The sequence below is a fragment of the Artemia sp. Qi Xiang Cuo genome, chromosome 5, assembly GCF_049724085.1.
Source record: "Artemia sp. Qi Xiang Cuo chromosome 5, ASM4972408v1, whole genome shotgun sequence".
Taxonomy (NCBI): domain Eukaryota; kingdom Metazoa; phylum Arthropoda; class Branchiopoda; order Anostraca; family Artemiidae; genus Artemia; species Artemia sp. Qi Xiang Cuo.
This window is the reverse complement of record NC_142798.1, coordinates 59,343,913-59,367,192: the sequence shown is the minus strand read 5'-3', so window position 1 is coordinate 59,367,192 and position 23,280 is coordinate 59,343,913. Positions and strand designations below refer to the sequence as shown.

The 23,280-nt window shown below is 35.0% G+C and overlaps 1 protein-coding gene across 2 annotated transcripts in view; it reads left to right on the top strand.

Annotated features, from left to right (window-relative positions):
- Positions 1-444: 444 nt before the first annotated feature.
- The window catches only part of LOC148952328 (pro-neuregulin-2, membrane-bound isoform-like), a 188,018-nt gene continuing 165,182 nt past the window's right edge, over positions 445-23,280 (top strand). Inside the window, exon 1 of one of the 2 annotated variants that reach the window (XM_089088934.1) lies at positions 445-1,251. In XM_089088934.1, the coding sequence (XP_088945060.1) occupies positions 747-1,251 (505 nt within the window). In that variant the 5' untranslated portion in view covers positions 445-746. The remainder of the gene's footprint in view (positions 1,252-23,280) is intronic. The other variant, XM_089088933.1, reaches the window with a different exon arrangement.

The window sequence follows — 23,280 nt, the reverse complement described above, 5'->3', positions numbered from 1 at the left end:
ATTTTTTTTAGAAATTGCAGGGACTTCTTTTAATTGGCTATTTAATGTTGTTTATATTAAACTATTAGAAGTAATCATAATTTTCACAACATTTTTCATAGCTTTTCACAATTCCCAAAGAATAATTTTCCACATTTTATTTTCTTATGAATCTTTTTTTTTCTTTCTCATCTTTTTAAAACCTTTTTTTTTTGTCTCTATTTTCTAGAACTAATCCCAGTCTACAAAATTAATATTGCAAGTTCATTAAGCAGGTAATTGTACAAGTCTTAATCTTTGAAGCTCTTGTCAACTTGTTTGTACTAATTTTTATTTAGTATAAAGGTTACACAACTTTATTTCTGTTTAACAATTGCAGCTGCTGTAAATTTCGTCGCCAAGAGTTCATTACATACTTGAGGAAAATCTCTGGACGTAATTATGGCAGAACAGACGAGTTGTAAATCATCACTCGGCAAGGACGCAGATGAAGCTTTTGGTGGCAGCAACCTTCAGTCTGTTGTGATTTCTACGCTGGAAAACACTTTCTAATAGATTCTGCTCCAGCGGCATGCGCATCAGTTTTCATCACAGTGTTACCTCCCTTCTATACCAGCTATTCGTCCAAAATGCAACAGTCTCCAGTATGATGCCGTCTCGTTTAGCCGGTTTCAAAATACTGTGTGATTTTCAATACAGTGACGACATTTATTTAGCTATACATAGATAAAGAAAAGTATATACAATCAAAATCGAATGACTTCTAAATGTGGCTAATGCGAGCTTATTTGGGTCGCATTAGACCCCATTTTGTTATTTGTCTCATGGTCCTTCTAGCCACCGGGGTGGAGGAAATTGCTGGAGTACTTTGTTTTCCCGATGAGAGCTTTGATGCCGCATCACGAGCTTATGTTGCCCCGATTGTGTTTTCAGGAAAAGTGCGATCTCGAGGTGACAATTTCAATGGGGGAGTCTATAGGACTGTGTTTGACGTCCATACAGTATATAAAGGAAATATCGGGGTTGGCGCTCAGGTAAAGTTGGATTTTTTTGATCCTGATGCGAAAAACTCGATCCGTTTAAGACGACGATCCCGTAAACATTCGATTTTACTTCGGCGTTGTATTTTAGCAGCTAGTGTTCAACCAGGGAAAAGATATATAGTTTTTGCTTCTGAGATAACAGGTGGTAACTATTCTGTGGTCAGTGCACCAATATTGCAGTCGAAAAAAACCGCAAGAGAGGTCCGGAGTATTGTCTGCAAAAAATGCGGTAAGTAGAACTATCTAATAATTCACTTGGTTACAAATAATAAGCACAGAAGTGTATATGGCATTGAAGAATATTGAAAAGAAGATATACAACATAATTACCAAAGTAGCCGTTTTCACTGCTAAATTGGTAATTATGGTTTTTGGACTTCCTTATAAGTGGCCCTGACAGTGAATTGCCTGTTTTGACACGCGGCGATTAATGAATTAAAGAACTTTTCCCAAACAAACGAATAATTCTTTCAAAACATTACGTAAGTCAGTTAAGTATATATATTTTTTGTATTTATGCATGGGTCTTACTTAAGGTAAGATTCAACTCTGTACCAGGTCAATGGGACTATCTTTTAATTCATTTTTTTTTTTTAACTTCAAAGAAGTTTATGATATCGATCAGCTCCTCCCTTTTACAGGCTATATCACTGGTGGGTTTTGGGGGATGGGGACCTCCCCTCATGATTTTTTTGGTGCCCTCTTTCCTTGTTTTTTCTCTTTTTTCACTCTTTTTTAGACTAAATTTGTCAATTTGGTCAATTATTGGCACCTTTGTCACAGTACCCCCCCCCCCCTCCAAAAAAATCGCTCATTAGCGCCCTTGTCGCATTGGGCCTCCCCTCGAATTGGGCCTGCTCTAGATCCGCCTTTGATCCATATCCACTCAAGTGAGGGATAAATATGCATTATTTGACAATACAATGATGCTTGATACTTTAGATGTATTGTAAATGAAGCAATGAAAACATGCAGAAATTAAAATAAGCCAAATTCTTTATTTGCGATCTCATACCTATACAAATTGGATATATCTCTGTGTAACTAGATCAAGTTCGAATATCTGAATTGATTTTTGGAGGTTAATATTGTGAGAGGAAGGGGCATATGTTCACCATCTCGTAAGAAACACACAAATTGTACAAAATAAATCTATAGGCAAATGAAAAAAAAACGAAAAATCGTAATATTTTGTTAAGTGATCTCGAAAATTCTGGAATAAGTGTTAACAGACTCGATGACAAAACGATGACGATCACATTTTGACTACTCTCTTTCAAAGAATTGTATCTCTGCATCTTATTCCCATTTCTACTATAGGACAATTTCTTATAGTTACTATATCACTAGTTCTTGCGGAATCGCAGATTTTGGTGTAAAACTCTGAGCCATTCAAAACTGATCTGTCAAAGTTGATTTTTTGTTTTTTCTGGTTTTAGTGTCAAACATGGACTTGATTGGCTCTTACCTTTAACCACACATAAGTAGAATTTACTTGCAAAAAGTTTTGCGAATCAAAAACTTTTCTTCTTTTTGGCTGGTTTAAAATTTCATGCAAAAGAAGTTTTGCACTATTTCTACTAACTCAAAATTTGACATAGCAACAACGGGTAAAAAACGGTGTTGATATTTGGTTATGTGGTTGACTAAAAAAAATGCAATTAAAGCACTCTTTTTAATACGGAAATGTAGGCTAGGACTGTTTTTCTCTTTGTTTATATGTTACGAGGAAATTCTTAATGATTACCACCAGAAATTGATGAAACAGTTTTTTAGCCGTTACTAGACAACTTCTCTTGTAACCAATTTGACTGACTCAGTCCCAAAATGCACTTCGTCTACATTCTCCACACTCAAACCTTACCTTAGACCTTAGTTCCTCCAGGGCACAGTTGATAGAATTAGCAGTATGATCATACCCTATCTCACCCATTATAAAAACCCAGACCAAGGTGCGAGTGCTCCAGAAAACGTTTTTGCAGATATAAAAATAAGCGGCATTAGATCTTTTCAAGGGTAGACAAGTCAGATTTCTCTTGGACACGAAACAAGTGGAAACCTGCTATTAAGAATAATGCACTTTGTAACCATTTCTCATTGATTGACGGAAACAGACTAACCCGCTAATGCAGAAATAAGTGGGAGGAGCTTTTTGTTCGCACCGAGAAGGAAGACCAGAAATGATCTGCGATAAACTTACTGGATAATTCTATAAACTGTGCTCCAGGGTGAGGTGTGGCACATAGGGCATCGACGAAGCCTTGCCAGACGTCCCGGAGCGGAGCAGTAGCCGTGACGTCCTCCCACTGTGGTTGTAACGACAGCTCAGCACTCCGCAGGTCTTGGTTGTACTGTCGTCAGAGGGTGTGTTTCAGTCGCCCTCTTTTTCGCCCACCCTCGGGTCGCCACTTGTAGACAACATTCGAAAGACGATCTCCTGTCCTGACGTTCGGAGGACATGACCACACTCAAATAGAGAAAGGAAAAAGAGAAGATTCTGAAACTTTTTCAAACAGGTGATTCATACATGTCAAGTGCCCTCTGTTAGTGGGGAATTTCGTAAAGAACGATGTGACCTCTAGGTATCTTTTTCCTTTTTTTTATTCTGACCACTTTGTATAGAATGAGTGGTCGTAATAATTTAGGAGAGGACTCATTGAACTAAAAATTTAAATACATGCAAAAATCAGCGAGTATTGTTTCAAATATACTTTAGCATGTATGAAAATACAAAAATGCAATAAATGCTCTTTTAAATTCTCCCTACTGTTTATTTTCTGTTCAAATTTGGCTCAATACTCTCCATACTTAAATGCAGAAAAAAAATTGTTTTTCAATAATTTTAGGTGTTTTCTAATAATTTCTCCAGTCCAAATAAAATATTTTTCAACAGATCGTTGGTGCATGAAAGTATAAGCAAGCCACGAATTGTCATTACAATTATCTTTAGCGTTTATCTTAATGAATTTTTAAGCCTTAAATTGGCTTTAAGTTTTAAAAATGCATCTATAAAATCTTGTGACTCAAGAATTGTGTGAAAAGGATACACACAGTTTTCTTAAAGATGCTACCTCTATCGACAAATATAATCTATGTAAAAATAATTGGATACGCACTATGTCTTGGTGGTATCATCCAAGATACAAAACAAAACTAAATCTTCAAATTTTGCTTTCGAAAATTTGGGATATTCGAAATCATAATGAAAATTAAATCGTAAGGTAATCGTAAAATGGGCATTATATACAAAATCTCAAGGACGAATAAAAAACCAGTCCTTTTATTTTTAACCAGTCACCACTGGAGTTAACGTATATTGAGCAAGCACCAGTGTCTATGATTGGTTCTTAAAAAATGGATGTTGGCTCGAAAAAGATCCTTTCGAATATCCACTGTTTCCGCGCTTTATTCCATAGACTAATTTGTTTTATTGATTCGTGAATTGACATTTCGAATTAAAATCGAAAATATTTGTTTTTTTTTATAAACTGCATTTTAACCTTTATCTTCTCTTTCACACGACATCAATCTTTAATTTGCTAACGGTTATTATACTCCATCATTCGTCATTATTGCGAAAAGAAAGACACATTAGTTTTATCGGTTATGAAATGTCTAATTACCAAAAAATACCAGTTCTGTAATAATTTTTAAATGGATATCATGCTAACGTTAAAATTTCTGCAGTCCAGTGTATTAAACTGAGAATACAGCAATGCAGCCTACTTTAAAATACTTGTATGTACTTTGAAATACAAGGAAATCCCCCCTGGAAAATCTGGAAGGCTTTGGTTTAAAAACATTCCGATTTGCACGAAATTTGGCTGACAATGCCTCCCAAGTTAGTCTATGTGTAACCTAGCAATATGTTTCACGAATATGAAAGGCATTAATTCTAATACTGTGCTTTTTTATCTTTTTTTTTTTTATCTGAGAGTTGTCATCTTGCTAGCCATTACCCCTAAATTTTTAGATCTTACCGGCTAATATCGTCGAGTTGAATAACAAAATACGTGAAACACACAACAAACTAAAGTAGTAAAATTTGCTTACGAAAACTCTTTCAATAATCTAATTCGGTGGAATTATGCATAATAATGAAGAAAAATCCGCTTTAAAATCATCCGTCACTTAAGAACTCGTGTGGAAGAGGGATGATCTAAGTAAGCGCCCCCTCCCTCTCTGGATTTTCAAACTTTTCCGATTCATAATTCCCATTTGGTATACCTGTTTTCACTGGGCTTTAGAGTTTGGCTCTTTTTATATGTACCTCAAAAAAATTTCTATGCAAGTGCCTGAATATTTTCAATTTTTGCTTTCAAATTATTATTTACCTTTGTGCCGAGAAACATATCGTAGGCCTGAAAATCTTAAGCCTGTTGGTGTGGGAAGTATGGAAGTAATAAACATTTAAAGTCAATAATGTATTGTTTATTCAAACTGGCGCCATCCAGTCCATTACTTGCTCTGATAAGGGCCTAAAAAATGAAAAAGAAAACTCCCAGTTTCAATAATTAGCCTATACTAACGAATAATAATCGTTGTCCTAACAGATTAATACAAATAAGATTTTTGATACTTATGTGGAAAGCGGTAAGTGCGCGATAAAAGACATCATCGAAATCTCAAACACGCTATTGATAAACAGGTTTTCGCTGACTAGTAAGGTATAAACAAAAGGTTTGTCACTGTAGGAACTATATTTAAACTTCAGTTTTTTGGTTTTTAAGGGGACTAAAAGGTACCTAGGTTGGGCTGGGTTACGTATTTAATATATGCTATGCTTTACCCCCCCCCCCCCTTAATATGCAAAAATATAGCCCAAATTTGTTTCTTAACTATTATATTTTCATCCTATTTCGTTTTATTTCATTAGCATTAACGAAACTTTACTTCTCGCGCACTTACCGCTTTCTGCATAAGTACCAGATTTTTTTAAGCTTTCTATATGGTTACTGTTTACATTTGCCTAGTTTTAGAACAAATACAAGATATATTTTGAAAATCTACTCAGAACTCATGGGGTAATGACATCTATGTCCTAGATTAGGACGTAGTCTTATATGAGGTTCGATCTAAGGAAACTGTGAGCAACGGTTCAATTATCTTCGGAGGCAATTAATCATTTGTTATTAGTTTCGTTTCAAGATATGAAATAAAACAAAATTTATCTCATTCTTATTCAGTGGCACCAATTTACGACAATATAGGGGGGCGAGGTGTTTTCGTTCAATACAGACACAAAAACAGACTTTTTAGAAAATATGGGGGTCATTTTTTTTTTTGATTTGTCAGTGAAAATACGAAAGCGACAGTTTCCTAAATAAGGGGGAATTGCCCCCTCTTTCTTTGCGTCCCTGTTCTCATTGTTGTAATTACAGAATGATTACGGCGTTAGCCTCTTTTATAATTCACGAGCACAGAAGTGGTTGTATTTGTTGTTATCCGCCATTTTAGAATGACGGCGATAAAATAATTAATAATCATTAATGATTATTGACTCCTGGAACGAACCTGAGCTGAGACTGTATCCACAAATGGCATCTCACGAATTATGGTTGAGATGGATAACTAGCTTCTGATTCTAGAGGCGTGGCTACTAAAGACATGAGAACAGAGGCTAGGAGCGGTATCTGGGCTTTATAAGAAGGGACTGGCTTTCCAGGGGGTTCTGAAATTGGAAGAACGTTTCAGAAAACGACTCAAGACATTATGTTTTGGCTTGTCTGTAAAAGATAACATTTTAGTAAAATTGGGATAACCCAAGGTTTAGACAGGGCTTTAGAGTTTTTCAGTCTTGTGAATCCTGTACTACATACAATTTTGAAGGATTGCATGAATTAGATTTTCTATCTGGTTTTATTTTTCATCCGTTCTGTGATCTCATATTTGGTATATTCTTATTCATAACCTTAAACTCCGCTTGATTTGGATTATTACGATTAATGCAATTTAGTCACTGAACTATAATATGTTCAGTGTTTACAAATTTGCTTTATGTTCAGGATGTAGTATTTTTGGTACTCTTCTGAAATCAGGACACACGAAAGAAAGACCGCATTGAAATCTCCAATCCGTTATTGATAAACATGTTTCCGCTGCATAGTGAGATATTGCTCAGTCTGTGACAAAGGTTTAAGCGTTATTTTTTTCGGGTTTTGGGGGACTAAAAGGTAGCTAGGTTAGATTAGGTTATTTATTTAATATATGCTATGCTTTAAACCCCCCCCCCCCCCCCTAGTGTGCAAATATATAGCCCAAATTTGTTCATAAACTATCACATTTTCATCTTATTTTGTTTTATTTCATTAGCATTAACCAAACTTCACTTCTCGCATGTTTCCTGTATTTCAGAAGGGTACCATATTTTTTTTTTAGTTTATTTATCCTTCTTGTTTTTTTTTTTTTTTGGAATATCTATTCTACTGAAATTCGAGATGAGGAAAAAAGGCGAGAGTAAATTTTAACAACTTCCCACAAATGCATTTAAAATGCCGTCACAACGAGTGAATATGCGCCAAGCAGTCTGTGAGATCCGACCAGAGAGAGAAAATAAAAAAAAACTCATTGGAACCCGTCTAGTTGCTGCCGGGTGTCGTGAAACGGCCAAATTTAACAGTAATTAACTTTGTGTGGCATCATGACGACATTGATTGCATGTCATTTAGCTTACAATGCCTGTCGGTGACACAAATGACAATAATTAATGTGCTCGCTCATTCGTCCCATTAAAGAATCGATGTTTTTATACAAGTTTTTAGATAAGGAAATAAGCAGTTGTTGCTTTATTATTGTATTATGTCTATGATAAGCGACAGAATGTAATGTCCCCTACACAGGCAAGCCCCTGGGTTTTAATTTAGAGGGGGAAGGGGGTAAGTTTTAAAAGCACAATAAACACGGGAATTTTATAACAAATAACTAAATACATAAGATCAAATGTCCATCTGTTTATTAGTAGCCTAAATCAGTTTTCCTTTTCGTTGAACTTGCAGCTAAATCATTCAAATTGGATATACTAGTAAACAGAATAATGTACGTAGAATAATTTTGGGTACTAGTGTTTTATCCCGAACACACTCAAGAAGTTTGCTTTGTTTGATCTGAGTAAAACCAGTTTTTCTCTCGCATTCGATTATAGCCTAATTAGCTAATTCTTTCGTGAAAAAAAAAACGATGCAGGCATATTTTAATAAAATATTTAATATATAAAGGTGGTAAGGTTAGGTATTTAATAGCCTATAATCCGTTCTCGGCGGCCTGCATTCCATAATTCTTTGCTGTAGTTTCCATAATTTTGTTACTAAAGTATTATATTTTTGTCATAATTTGGTATATTTCATTATCATTAGCCTAAATTCACTTCTTGTGTGTGTTCGGTATAATACACAAGTACCTAGTTTTGGAGCCATGATAATGAATACAGGCCACAAGAATCCGAACAAAATATTGACTCTTTTTGCCGCCTTATCCACTCACATGGGTCGATGCTCCACCCTCCAGCCCACGAAGATGGCAATCGCTTTGTTCGGATCAGTGTCCAGGCATTCGGCTTTTGCAGCCAGACCTCATTTCGCTTGGGTCAATCCTCTGGCCTCTGGATATCGTGAATAATTAAGAATTTCATCCTTTTTAGCCGAATGGCGAATAAAGATTGATGCAGTTTAATTTCTCATCCCCCCAAAAAAGGTGAATTGTACGAAAAATAGCGAATTTGCTGAACAAATCGGAAGACTATAGAGATTTTGTCAGCCCAGCCCTAAAGGAACTGGCACTGAGTAGCCTAAATGCACGACCTAAATTTTTTTTCGTAGCAAAACATTTTTGAATAATAAATTTCGGTACTGTTGTATTAGCTAGAACCCACGCAAAAAGTGAGGTTTGATTAATGCTAATGAAATAGAATAAAATAGGATGAAAACATAATAGTTTAGAAACAAATTTCTGCTATATATTTGCACATTAGGGGAAGGGGCATGGGTAAAGCATATATTAAATACGTAACCTAACCTAGGTACCTTCCCCCCCCCCGAAGCCCCCAAAAACAAAAGTTTAAATATTGTAAACGCAATGACAAACCACGGTTTGTAATTCAATTTTCTATTGAAAGAAACCCATTTGAATAGTTTCTTAAGCATCTTCCCTGTATAATATATCGCGTGGGTTCCAGCCAATACAATAGTACCTAACTTTCTACTGTGTTGGAGGTTTCAATACTCATGATCAACTTCAATTTTAAAAATATCAGGCTTCCAAGGGTAGCTTTCGTAAAACTATTTACTGTAGGCAAGGGGGATATGGGAAGATTGCGTAGTATAAAAACTACTACACAGTTTTATTTCCCCTCTCCCCCCCCCCCCAAAAAAAATGTCCGACTCTAAGTCCATGGAAGATCTTCTTGTATTCCCCATCCCCGAAAAAAAATTTTGATACGGCCCTGATTGCAGGGTTTTAGTTAAGCTAAGCTTTGAAAAACGTTGGTGCTAGAAATAAGGAGGTAGTTTTCGTTTTTATCAAAATGAGTTACGTACTTGGACATGGCTGGTCGGCAGAATCGATTGGTTCCATACGAATTTTCGTGTTGCGTACCATCAGGGACGACCTTCTTGCACCGTTATAGACAGTCTAACATCGTTTGACTTTTTCGATCTCCAGTAGATTAAGAAAATGACGGAAGACATCTGTTTTATTACGGCGGCCGAATTTTATCTGATAATAAGGTATGTGATAATGGAGCGTGAGTGTGATTATATTTAGGGAGGCAGGGAGAAGTTCAAAGAAAATTAAAAAAAAATGATTAATTATACAAAAGAGACAAGAAAATCTTGCAAAATGTCGGTATTGGGGAGGGGCATGGAGCAGAATGTCCCTTCCCCCCTGTGCATATTCCGGGTGTAGTTGTACTTGTTAAACTTCCAGGAGCTCTTGCCACAATAGCTATCAATTGGAATTTTTAGGTCGATTAATTTTAATACTGAAATCTTAAGCATAAAGCACCGATTAGTTTAACTCTTCAATCAGCGTATTTGAATTGATAAGATTCTTTTGGATGTACATTATTCTATTTAAAAAAATATCTTACCCACAAAATTTATTTCTGATTAGTAAAAGTTTAGTATAATATTCTTTTCATATTTATCTTTACTTTAAAAAAATTTACTTTAGCTTTTACTTTACATATTTACTTTATATACTTACCTACTTTATAAATTCTTTTACTTTAATAAATCTATGTTTATTGCCTTTTTGATTATCAAACACAGTGTGTGAATCTAAGAAAGTCTAAAAAAGTCATAGTTTAAGTAACAATAAAATAAAATTAAACCAAAAACGGCAAATGAAATCCTTTCTTCGGCAAATGAAATCCTTATTTCCTATCAAAAAATTTGTCGCAATTTCAGACGTATTCTAGACGATAGTGTTTTTGGAGCAAATGATTGTCGTAACTCAACAATAACGCGGTACAGGGCAGGTAATATGTCTGAAATTAGTTTCAAGTACCAAAACTAAAAAAACCCGAGTGGCGGTAGACGCCGTTTTTTCTGATTCTCCAGCTATGCCAAAAATTTCTGAGTTCACCAGTAGGTAAAAAGTGCAATTCACCCAATTAAAGCTGCAAAAGAATCATAATTAAGGGTCTGAGCAGACGGGATTTGTCTACTGCTTGCTTTGGATATTTGCTTCGCGTGTGCAAAGAAAATTATATACACAAATTAAGGTACGCTGATGGAAATATTGACAATTAAAAGTTAAATGTAGAGTAGAGTGAGATAACAGCAAACAGCTCCTTTATATTTGAAAGTCTATTGTACATTCTATTTGCTACTGTGGTTGAATGTTGAAAATGGTGCATAAGAATTTGTAACTTCACTATGTTTGCTTGGTTTTGTACTTAAGTTTTTGTGCGTGTTTAACAATTTTTATTTATTTTGAAGCAGGATAAGCAAACGCATATTACAGCGCATTAGTCATTATAAGTTAAGGGGGGCACATTGTACAAAAAATAAAAAAATACATAAAGAATGATTTGACTGAAATATTTTTTTCGTTAAAAAATACCATTTCTATAAAAAAAAGTGGAACTATTACTCCCTCATGGCACACTAATTCCAAATGCATATTTAAGGAGATCAGAGGTTGGTTTCCCTCAATAAATTGTAAATCTCTGCTGTCACCACTCTGTAAATCTCTTTTTAGTTCTTTATTTGTATGCCCTTTTTATATTGGCAGATGTAATGGTTTACGTAAATTCCGAAGATAGACGATAAACGTTGGTACATGGTCTTTATTGAATAACGTGAGAATACGCATAGAGAAAATAAGGTAGGACAAGAACTAGCTACAACGAAGGCAAAAGATGGACTGCCTTTAGAAATGAACCAAGAATATAACTTTCCTGGAACGGAAGTTCTAGGCCTGGGAACGACCCCTTTCCCACAACTAGCTTTAGTCCCAAGAGCCCCCCCCCCTGGACCGCTATCGTTGACACATAAATGCTCAAATAACTAAGAAATGATATACCCGGAAAAGCTTCTCGAATTGATGTTAAATACTTTACAGATTCTCCCCCCTGTTTTTAGTTAAATTTCCCAAATTTGGCTTATCCCCTTCTCATTAAACCCCCAAACTTTAATTGAACTCAAAACATTCCCTTCCCAAATTATTCACTTCTCGCCTACTAACATTCTACAGCATGAACTAGTAAACAATTACATAATACAAACACTACACAATACTTGCAAAAGTAAAAACTTACATAGTATAAACGAACCACACTAACAACACTAGTCGGAAACTGGATATTTTAACACTTCATTGTTCTTTCTATACTTTAAAATAGACTTGTTCCCCATCTCCTGAATTTGATGAGGACAAGAAAAGTTGGGGTTATGTATAAACTTTGAATTAGGGCAAAAGGAATGACCGGGAAAGTCTAGTTAATCCTGAAAATACCAGTGACAAATAAAAGAAATTGCAGAAACTTTAAAAATCATGACATGCTGCAATGACGTCAAGACATTATTCCCAATAAAATCCTCGGGGTTTTATTGCTATGGAACGCCTCGGTTTTGACCTATTTGGTTTTGCTCTACTAACTTGTGGTTCGACAAATGGCAGTACTACTGTTGATATCTCTACATAACTATTAGCGCTACGCATTAAAACCATCCCGTGAGGCATCAACCTCATCCCACTGGACCTCAAAACCAGCCCCCTTTCCACCTTTTTTTCTCATCCCACAGGACCTCAAAACCAGCTCCCTTTTCCTGGGTAGCCAAACCAACCTGTGAGGAATCAGTACCATCTAGCAGTGCAACAAAAAAAAACATCCCGTGAGGCATCAGTACCATCCCACGGGACCTCAAAATCAGCTCCCTTTTCCTGGGTAGCCAAACCGCCCTGCGAGGCATCAGTACCATCTCGCAGTGCAGCAAAAAAAATCATCCCGTGAGACATCAGTACCATCCCATGGGACCTCAAAACCAGCTCACTTTTCCTGGGTAGCCATACAACCCTGCGAGGACTCAGTACCATCTAGCAGTGCAACAAAAAAAAAACATCCCGTGAGGCATCAGTACCATCCCACGGGACCTCAAAACAAGCTCCCTTTTCCGGGGTAGCCAAACCGCCCTGCGAGGCATCAGTAACATCTCGCAGTGCAGCAAAAAAAATCATCCCGTGAGACATCAGTACCATCCCATGGGACCTCAAAACCAGCTCTCTTTTCCTGGGTAGCCATACAACCCTGCGAGGAATCAATACCATCTTGCAGTGCAACAAAAAAAAAACATCCCGTGAGGCATCAGTACCATCCCACGGGACCTCAAAACCAGCTCCCTTTTCCTGGGTAGCCAAACCGCCCTGCGAGGAATCAGTAGCATCTCGCAGTGCCTTCTCATTATCATTGAGTCCAAATTTCACCCTCGTCAGCGCAGAAAGAAATTCATCGGAAAAAGAAGACGTGTCTCCTTTCCCCACTATCTGATCTATCTGTTCATATTGCTTTGCAACCTTGTACGCATCACCTAAACAAAACAAAATTTCTGCACTATTCTCTAACAAATACCGTTTGTAGGACGGTCTGATCCACTCCTTGAATAAATTAAGAGCAAATCTTCCAAGGACTACACCATCATCCCTGGCTTCTAAGTACACCCTACATGACCTTCCTAATTTTTGCATCCTTCTACACGATAGATATTCCCTTTCATCCTTAAATTTTAGCCACGCCTACAAACTCTGCAACCATTTTGCCTAGTATTTTGTCTGCGGCATACGCTACAAGTAATCCACGTTTTAAACTTGACAAATTTATAATCGAGGGGAGTCAAATAAAAGAAATGGAAATATGCCATTTATCATCCACTGTTTTACAAGATCAAAAGCAATCTTTTTGTTATATCCAGTTTTCACCGGGTCAAATATAGGAATAATAACTGACATATTGAGATCAAAATTTGAAAAAGCAATCACTCTAAAATTTTAAATGTTGGTTTTAAACACAGCTGTTTAATTACGGACGATAGATTTTGGGCAATAAACTTCACCTTTAACAAGAAGGGTCTAATAAAATTTACTGGGTTGTTTAGTCGTGCTAAATCACTTACGAAAGATAGTCCGTTCCAAATCCAATTGTAGTTGGTCTCAATTAAATCACTAGCGTCAAATGTAGTCACAATTGAGAATTAATTTTCGGTTATTGAATTCAAAATGTTAAATTTTGGTTGGAAACTGTCAAATGTATATCACACGTCGAATTTATAAAGTCAGGTAAAAAAAAAATTACCAAACGTAGAATGTCTAGGTGAAGGTAGAAATGAACCGGAGACTCTCAGATTTAGAAATTTCAATTAGCAGGTAGGAGCTCTCGTGAGGAAATCCATATTTAGCATTGTTTAACATCATATTTCAAAATTTTCATTTAAAGGAAAGTGTTTCTCAAGAAGGCACTTTGAATAGAAGAAAGTTCAATACCTCGTAACATTTCGATAGCTTTTTATGTTGCCAGTATTTAGCGTAAGATGTCGTAAGTACTTATAACGGTCACTCAAATGTCACTTGGAGGTTTTCCCCTAGTGATATATGCTCCACTAGTTTTAACCGCTTGTCACCACTCTGTAAACCACTGCTGTCACCACTCTGTAAACCTCTGTTTAGTTCTTTCTATTTATATGCCCTTTTATATATTGGCAGATGTAATGGTTTACGTAAATTCCGAAGATAGACGATAAACGTTGGTACATGGTCTTTATTAAATAACGTGAGAATACACATAGAGAAAATAAGGTAGCACAAGAACAACTAGCTACGACGAAGGCGAAAAATGGACTGCCTTTAGAAATGAACCAAGAATATAACTTTCCTGGAACGGAAGTTCCAGGCCTGGGAACGACCCCTGTCCCACAACTAGCTTTAGTCCCAAGAGCCCCCCCCCCCCTGGACCGCTGTCGTTGACACATAAATGCTCAAATAACTAAGAAATGAGATACTCGGAAAAGCTTCTCGAATTGATGTTAAATACTTTACAAACTCATCTGAAGGTTTGGCTTGGTGCTGCAGTCAGTTGTTAGTAGTAGCCTACTAGTAGTAGAAATTTTTGCCTGAAGCATTGCTCATGATAAGTTTGAAAATGTGGGCCTAAAATGCCCTTTTTGAGGCATTTTGATGATTTTTATTATGATTCCCTCAGTGAGATTGCTAGAGTATTCTCTTTTACGAGGTAACCTATTCAAGGGGTTTGGAATTAGACGTGGCATTTTGTGACTTAATGCAAAATAGAGTGATATAAGGTTTCTTTCTTAGTTGAATGTCGAATATACGTTTCAACTGCAGAAAACTTCGCATAAAATTTGTAATTTTCTTTTAAGTTTGCTTAGTTTTATGGTGAAGTTTCAGGAGATGTTCAACAATTTGTGTTCATTTCCAAAGAGGATAATTTTTTAATTTTTCCCTGTCCAAATTTTTTCTGATACGAGCCTGAGTAATGTACTTTTTTTTTATTTTTTATGCTTAAATTCTTATTTACCATAAATTCTTTGTTCTAAATTTATTCTTCTTTGAAATCACGATACATTCAATTGAGAGTAGTTGAGCACACTGAAAATGTTATACATTCAAGTATATCTCAACTTGGCACACAACTATATAGGATTAATAGGAACAGTTCTCCGTCAAAAGTCGGCAGGCAATAATCTTTTGGCAGCGAAAGCATTTTCTAGGACTACGCTTTCTGAGGGACTTTCCGCCTTTCCTTTTTCATTCGGCATAAAACCATGACCCTCTTTCATTCAGGCACTGAGAAAAAATACACCTGGAAGGCTGTCAATACTTCCTTGAAGTTTAAGACATAAAGAAAATAGCTTTTAATACAAGTAAATCAATCTTTCATCTGTTTACTTATGGTTAGGGCCGTCTATTTATTAAAGATACGACGTCTTGAACTTTTTAAAAGATCAAGCCAACCTTTATCTCGAAAGTTATCAAGCATATCATTTCCTTCACGATAAAAGCGTACAACTCCAAAAACTCAAGGTTTCGCAATAGATCAGAGACGCCATTTTTGCTTTTCTTTGGAGGGGCCAAGAGCCAAGATCGAGCGTGTCCAATATTGTAGAAATAAACCCTTTTTAACATCTGCATGCACAGATTATTTTCTTTTTGTTGAGTGCTTTATAGATAGATAAGATTAGATTTGCTTCTCAAAAAACTCTTTATCTCATAATTCGACTAGCAATAGACTCTGTCGGATGACAGGCATACAAAAAACAACAAAAAACGTATACTTTCTTGAGAGGATCAGAACCAACTGGCTCCGATTGTGCAATCCCGCTTCAGATACTCACTGCATAAAGTCAAGTGATTGTTTTCACATTTGTGGTTGGCTGGAACTCATCGACATTGCTAATTATATAGGTATACTGGTAAAGCCACTTTTGAGCTTCATGTTATTCAAATCATATTAAAAGAAAAAAACGAAATTCTAACCAGGACTGATTATAAGTGCATATTTTCCATAAATGTAAAATATCTTTGTATTTATTCTGCTTTTTTAGGGAGAAGCACGGTCCTTCTGTTCCACCTTGAATGGTCCTCTAAAAAGGCTTGGAAAACTTTATGAATAGAAGAGCAGGATCCTTATAATGATTAAATAAAAGAAACAAGTTTTTTTTTCAACTGAAAGTAAGGAGCGACATTAAAACTTAAACCGAGGAGAAATTATTCCATATATGAAAGGGGCTGCCCCCTCCTCAACGCCTCACTCTTTACGCTAAGGATTTGTATTGTTTCAAAAAATAAAGTTGTGAGACAGAGTCAAACTTTAACGCACTAAACTGATACAATCATATTTTTTCCACAATAGATTGTCTTTACCAAGATCCCTCAGTCCAGTCTACTTACTCTGAAAGCTTTAAGCCAATTGAACAACATCAATGTTTTGCCCATTCCCGGGTTTCACGAATGGATACAAACTAACTTTTTCAAAAAACTTTTTTCCTCTTAGCTTTGTCTTGCTCAGTGAGCTCCGTGTTGATCGGGGACAGAACAAATTTGGGCCTAATTTTTGGCGCCACGAGTCAATACAGCAATTTTTTCCAAAGCTTTCGACTTCAACGAGGCTTCCTTGTCTCTTGTCCACATGTTCTCTAAGTTCAAGGCAATCCGAGAAAACAAAATTTGTTTTCCCCGATTCAGGCGTAACATATCTATAAAAACAATCTTCAAAATATTTTGTCTTCACAACAAAGAAAACCCAAAATGAATAATCTGGTCATACATAAAGATAACACATATCGCCGTGTTTGAATAGGTGAATCCTAAGAGAACATAAATTAAAATGTATAATCGGGTCTAGCTTAAAACAAAGAGAAAGTACCACAAACAGGTGTTAGACTACCATCCCCCTAAATATTCTAAAGCCCAGAGAGTCCTATGCAAGCCCAAGTATTGGGCTTCTTTTTTTTTTTTTTTTTTTTTTTTTTTTTTTTTTTTTTGTCAAATGTCTCTTAATCTTTTATAAATAAGACGGTAATAGTCTAGGATCAGAAAAAAAGAATATATTTTAGAAATAGTGCTTCATTTCCAGCAAATGTGCTATTTAAGGAACAATGTGTTTGCTGATTACCAATCCTATGCGAATAGTGTTATGGTTCAAACTTAAAATACATTAAGTATACTTTTTACAAATGGATAGAAACGAATATTAGTCATCCAAAGAATTTTATTCAGGATGAAATTGGCCCAGGAATTTTTCGGTTAGGGAGGGGGGGCAATAATAGAAACAATTTGGGGAGGGGAATTAATAAAAAACAAATTTTATTTGATAATTTGAATAAAAATTACCGCCACATTAAAAAAAAAAATAAAGATTTTGAAGGGGCAGGGCCTCGAGCCCCATCTCGTTCACTGCGCACGTCTTTTCCCTGGACCCATGTCCCCTCTTTTGCTTATGTAAAATCTTAAACCTTAACGAACAAATTATTATAGATGAAGAAGTAGAACTTTAAAGAATAGAAATCAAAATCAACAATGAAGCAGAACTTGAAATAAACAATTACAACAAAAAGGGGGTAGGCAGGTATTCCCACCCATCAAACCCCATAAAAGGGGGAAAGGCAGGTATTACCATTTCCAAAAACTAAAACGAAAACTACATTCGCCTTTTCCGAAAACTAAATAAATAGCTTAAGTTGAAAGTTTCACTTTGTCAATTGATTTTCTACATAGCCTATATCTAAAAATCATGTATTCCAAAGGTAAAAAACAATAAATGAAAACTTATTGCATATTAGAGTAAAAAAGAAAAAATTTAAGGACGCTACCGTAGAAAGAAATCCTCCGAGGTTGGGGCCGTGTTAAATTTTCTTAACGTTGTAATGAAAACAGAATAAAGGGGGTATATTTCGTTTTCAGTGCAGCACAGATGATACTGTAGTGTTTTGGAGGGTCTGAGGGGCGGCGATGCCGTCTTTATTGGTGGTGATTTATCCTCGTTTGAAGTTTGGTTCAATTTTTAATTGTATTTTTTGTTTGCTTTAGATTATTCAATTTATCCCAAGAATTGATATTTTTTTCAAGTAAGACAGTGACTGACGAATTAATACACAAAAATTTCACATATACAATCAATAGCCGTCCTCAGCTTAAGAGAAAAATCTAAATAAAAACCATAAAAGTAACTCCTAATTAAAAGAAATGCTATTAAAAAAGAATTCGAATTATAGCTTCAACATAATTACTCTAAGCAAGTTCAGGTAAGACTTGTTTTGTTCTGGTACGATGGAAAGGCAGTGTGGTCTTGGTAGTTACTTTCAAATAGACAGTTCATTAAAACGGAGATGGGAGTATTGATAATTAGGTAGCCATCCATAAAAATTATATAGTTGTACCCAAACAATTCTTTTCGCATAACTATGAGAAGAAGAAATTAAAAACACGAAACTAAAATATACGATTCCTTTCAGTGAGACCGTTCTCTCACGCTAAACAAGAAATTTATCAATAAAAACAGAAATTGTATGAACTCAAATCATGCGAGTAACTCATTGGAGTCTCTTTCTTACCAGCCATCAAGAAGCGGCTAACCCGAAATTAAAAAAAAAGTGTGAGTATGAACACTTGCTAATAAGCTAGTTTTTGTTCGTCACAACAGGAATTACCTAAAAATCCCTTTGCTTGGCTATTATTTGGTTTTGCCTAACTTATGGTGTTTAAATACATACTGATGAAATTTTGAACCGGCGGAGTTACAGCTCAATTAGTTCATATTTATATGCATAACATATCACCACATAACTGGTTTAGTGAACGACCTGGGTGGTATTAAATACAGACAGCCAGGGTAGCTTTCGCAATTGGTCATTGGAAATAGGACAGGATTGAACTGACTGATTTATTCGTCTTCTGTGATACAGATACAGATTGTGCTGCCCAAATCAGAAGATATTCACTTTATAAACTAGGTTTCAGGGTGTTAACATTGAAAAATTGTAACCTCAAAAAGGAATTTTTCTTAAGCATGTACGTAGCAACCGGGAAATTGTAGAAAGGACATCTTCAATCTATGCATATGCACAATGTCATCATTATGCTAGATTACAGCTGCAAGAATGAGCTAAGTCCATCGTAATAGATGGTATTCGTTTCATCTAGACCTTCCACGAACAATGCTATAAATAGAAATTACAATTTAGTTTTTACCATATATAAAAACACGTAAAATAAAGCAATTTTATGGTTAATTGAATGTGTAATAATTATTAGGTTTTTTCTTATAATTACCAAAAGTTGTTACAATAAAATAGTTTGCGTAATTTAAAATCAGGCGAGAAACCTCCCGCAAAAAGCAGTTCATTCTTGTGAAATATCGCATAATCAAATTCAATATGTCTGAGAACAAATGAGAATGTTAAGGGACAAATTAAATAGAGATAAAGAAACGACATGGAAAAATATTTAGTGGAAAGTTTTTAGAAATATATTTTTGGGAAAAATTGTCATATATTTTTAAGTATTAAGTGACCGATAAATTTGAGTTTGATGTTATGGTTCGTGTATACATGAAGTCATTGAAGTTAATACCAACTGAAGATGACAGTTGTTTTAATTAAAAACCTTGTATATATTGTTCTTCTTTGAAATATTATTGATGATTGGGCTTGGTCCTCCTGTAAACCAGCGAAATTTCCTCTCAAAATCTTCACCTTTTTTTCTTCAATTTTCATTTTTAAATTTCGCACTCGGCACGCGAGTGTCTTATAAGCTATTGTCAATTACTTGTGAGTTTGCATTTGTTTAAATGACCTGTTATTATCCCCCTAATCTGGTTAGAGTTGGTAAAACTGAACTTAGTGACTCATTCTCAACTTTTTCCTAAGGTGAGGTGGAAGGGGAGGCTAAACCCAACAGTTTTTCATGGTGACAATACTAAAGAAAAGCTTGTTTTTGCTTCCTTTTACAAAATTGGCTTGTATTTTCCTGATTCAACTTTATTGTACACTGAGAAAACTTCTGTCAATATATCCAAGTTTAGTACTGACTATAGTTTCATACTGAAGTAAAAAAAGTCGTACTCTGGGAGCACATTTAAACCGTGTAATATACAAGCTGTATTGGGCTTTACTATATTACAAGCATGCTAATTCAAGAACGTTCGGGTATGGATAAATTCTAACTAATAGCTTTTGATGCTTGTTTTCGTTGTCATAATTTAAGGTGTTCACTCCAACTGTGGAATAAATAGGTAGGGCTAGCAGTTTGATCCAATTCTAAGTGATTGCTGGCATAGCCATGACCTGAGTGTCATTTATGTTTAAAAACAATATAATAGCTATAATTGATAGTAAATATGTAAAAAAAAAAAGTAAAATTATGTACTAGTTGTAAAATTGGCAAATATAAGTTTAAAATGGATTGATATTTAATAAATTGTTAAATAAGAAATACAAATGATTCGAGAAGGACATTCTAGAAGTTCCAAATATTGAGACAATTTTTTGTAAGAATTAAAACTTTGAAGAGAAGAGAAAATATTAATAAAAAAGAACACTTGCGTTCAAATTCATATTTTTTACGACCAAGGAGTAGGTGCTTGACGAGGTTTTTTTTCCTTTTTTTTCTTTTTTTTTATGGAAGGTTTATGTCCTGTAACTTTTTGAAATTTTATTACCTGTCACATTTTTCTTAATTTTATGTCGTTTGTACATATAAATACCTGTTTAACTTTAATTTGTCCTTGGAACTGATAAGCTTTGATTTGCGGAACTTTCACTCTAAATCTTTTCTAACGACTATATGCAGATGATCACAGCTAGGGATTGCATTCTAAGAACTTACAGATGATAAATTACTGAAATGAATTATTAAATTTATGGTTAAACAAAAGTTATCGGTATTTGCTCCGACACTTGCTAAATTTTAGATAGATTCGTCCCCGTCCCAGAAAGTAGGTATCCTATCTACATTATTACAAAACTTTGTGGCAAAAACATTTCAGATGTGACCAATTGTGATACCAACTTCTTGGAAAAAAAATAATTAAGAAATGGGTCAGCTGGGAACTCAAACACTAAATTGATTATTACACTTGGCATTCTGAAAAACTCATATGTGATGAATTCCGGCCCATATATATATATATATATATATATATATATATATATATATATATATATATATATATATATATATATATATATATATATATATATTTATATATAATTATATAAACTTTATAAACTATAATTATATATATATATATATATATATATATATATATATATATATATATATATATATATATATATATATATATATATATATATATATATATATATATATATATATATATATATATATATATATATATATATATATATATAAACTTTATTCTTAGACATAATTGTCTTTAATCATAGGACATGGTAGAACCAATATCTGTGAATACAACTAGGAACCAAATAGAGCCCCAGTTGAAATATTTTTTTTCAAGCACTACTAATAGTGAGGCACGTTCAACAAAATCACGGGAAATTATATTCATCAGTTTTGACGTGAAGAGCAAAATTTAGATTTGGATGGGTCCCTTGGAGAATTACGGTATCGCAGGGAAACAATGAGACCAATGAAAAGAGTCCAAGCTACACAGGACATCCAAGAAGCAAAGACTAAGCTGATCTAGAGGATGATGGTCTCTGAGGGTTTCAATATAGTAGAGGTCACCGCGTTCTGTATGCAAGCGGAATCTGTCTCTCTTCTAGTGGAATTCCAATTCCAGTAAGATGAAGCAAGTATGCTTGTCATTCTACGGTTTAAGGTAGAAAAAATTGTAACAGAAATGTTTCTTGCATTAATTTACTGAGAAAAATTGGGAGAAGGACATACTTAAACTTCGAAAAACTTCAAAATCCTGAAGCCCCAAAATCGCGCTTGAAGACTTGAATTTTAGTTCAAAAATAAAAATAAATGCTTTGGCTTTGAATTGGTTTTTAAAAGTCTTTTACTGGTTATTCTGACTTACTGAGAAGTAATATCAGCTTTAAAATTCGTTTAGACTTCTGTTCCGTCCAAAATAATACATACAAGCCAAATTTTGCAAGAAAGCCTGAATTTTCTTTCTCAAAATGTCATTTTATACCTTCTCTTATCTGCTGAATTTTGCAAAATTTTGCCACGAAAGGCCTCGCTACTTCAGACTCATCATAGCCAAAACTTCATAGGCAGCTCAAAATTTAGCCAAAACTCCAAAAACATATATTCTTTTGAAAAAAAGGAAAATCCTTTTCTGCAAAACTGGACACGTGAGACAAAGAAATTAAGTGGAAACAGTGCTGGAATCTAATTTCAATCAAACAACCAGACTTTAGTTCTTCTCGAAAAGTAGTGGTGGGATTTACCCATCGTGTCGGTCGGAGCTCAGGAATAGTATTTTAAAAAAAGCTATACTTCTTGTTTGACTGATAAAAGCTTGCAAAAATAAAGAAACAAATTTGACTAAAACCGATTGGTATCCCAAACTTATTTAGAATCACAGCATTGCTTCTGCATTTTTGAAATGCTGCTTCAAGTAAACCACATAGTTCCCTCAGATGGCCCCATAAGATAGCTTTACTTGCGATAGTGTCCTGTGCATCAACCACCCTGTATCAATAACATAGTGGCAAAAAGGGCTGGGGGATACTGGGTCGAAACTGAAGCATCATTTATAGATGGGGTTTACAAAAGACGCCCTGTTAGGACTTCTCGTAACTTAAAATGCTAATACGAAATATGATTTCTACTGCGTAATGTTTTCTGATGCGTAAACAAGATGCACATGCGTTCTTAGTGCAACTTCAAACGCTAAAAGAAAATATGTTTCTGGACCGTTGGCTCAATTTTGGGCTACCTAAGATTTTTGGCTACGTGAATTTGAGGTCGTAAGATTTTTTGCCTAAATTTTGTGTAATTCAGCAGGTTAGACAAGGCATAAAATGACATTCCTACACATTTTTGAAGAAAACTAAATTTTCGGACTCTTCCCCGTGAAATTTTATTTTTTTTGGTGTTTTTTTTTTTTTTTTTTTACAGAATTGAAGTCTTAAGTAATTTTAAAGCTGATATTGGTTTTAAACCCATTCGAATGAATAGTATATGGCCCTTAAAAAGCCAATCAAAACCAAAGCATTTGTGTCTTATTAAAAAGCCAATCAAAACCAAAGCATTTATGCCTTATTTTTGGGCTGAAATTCGGGTCTTAAAGTACGAGTTTTGGGTATTTCCA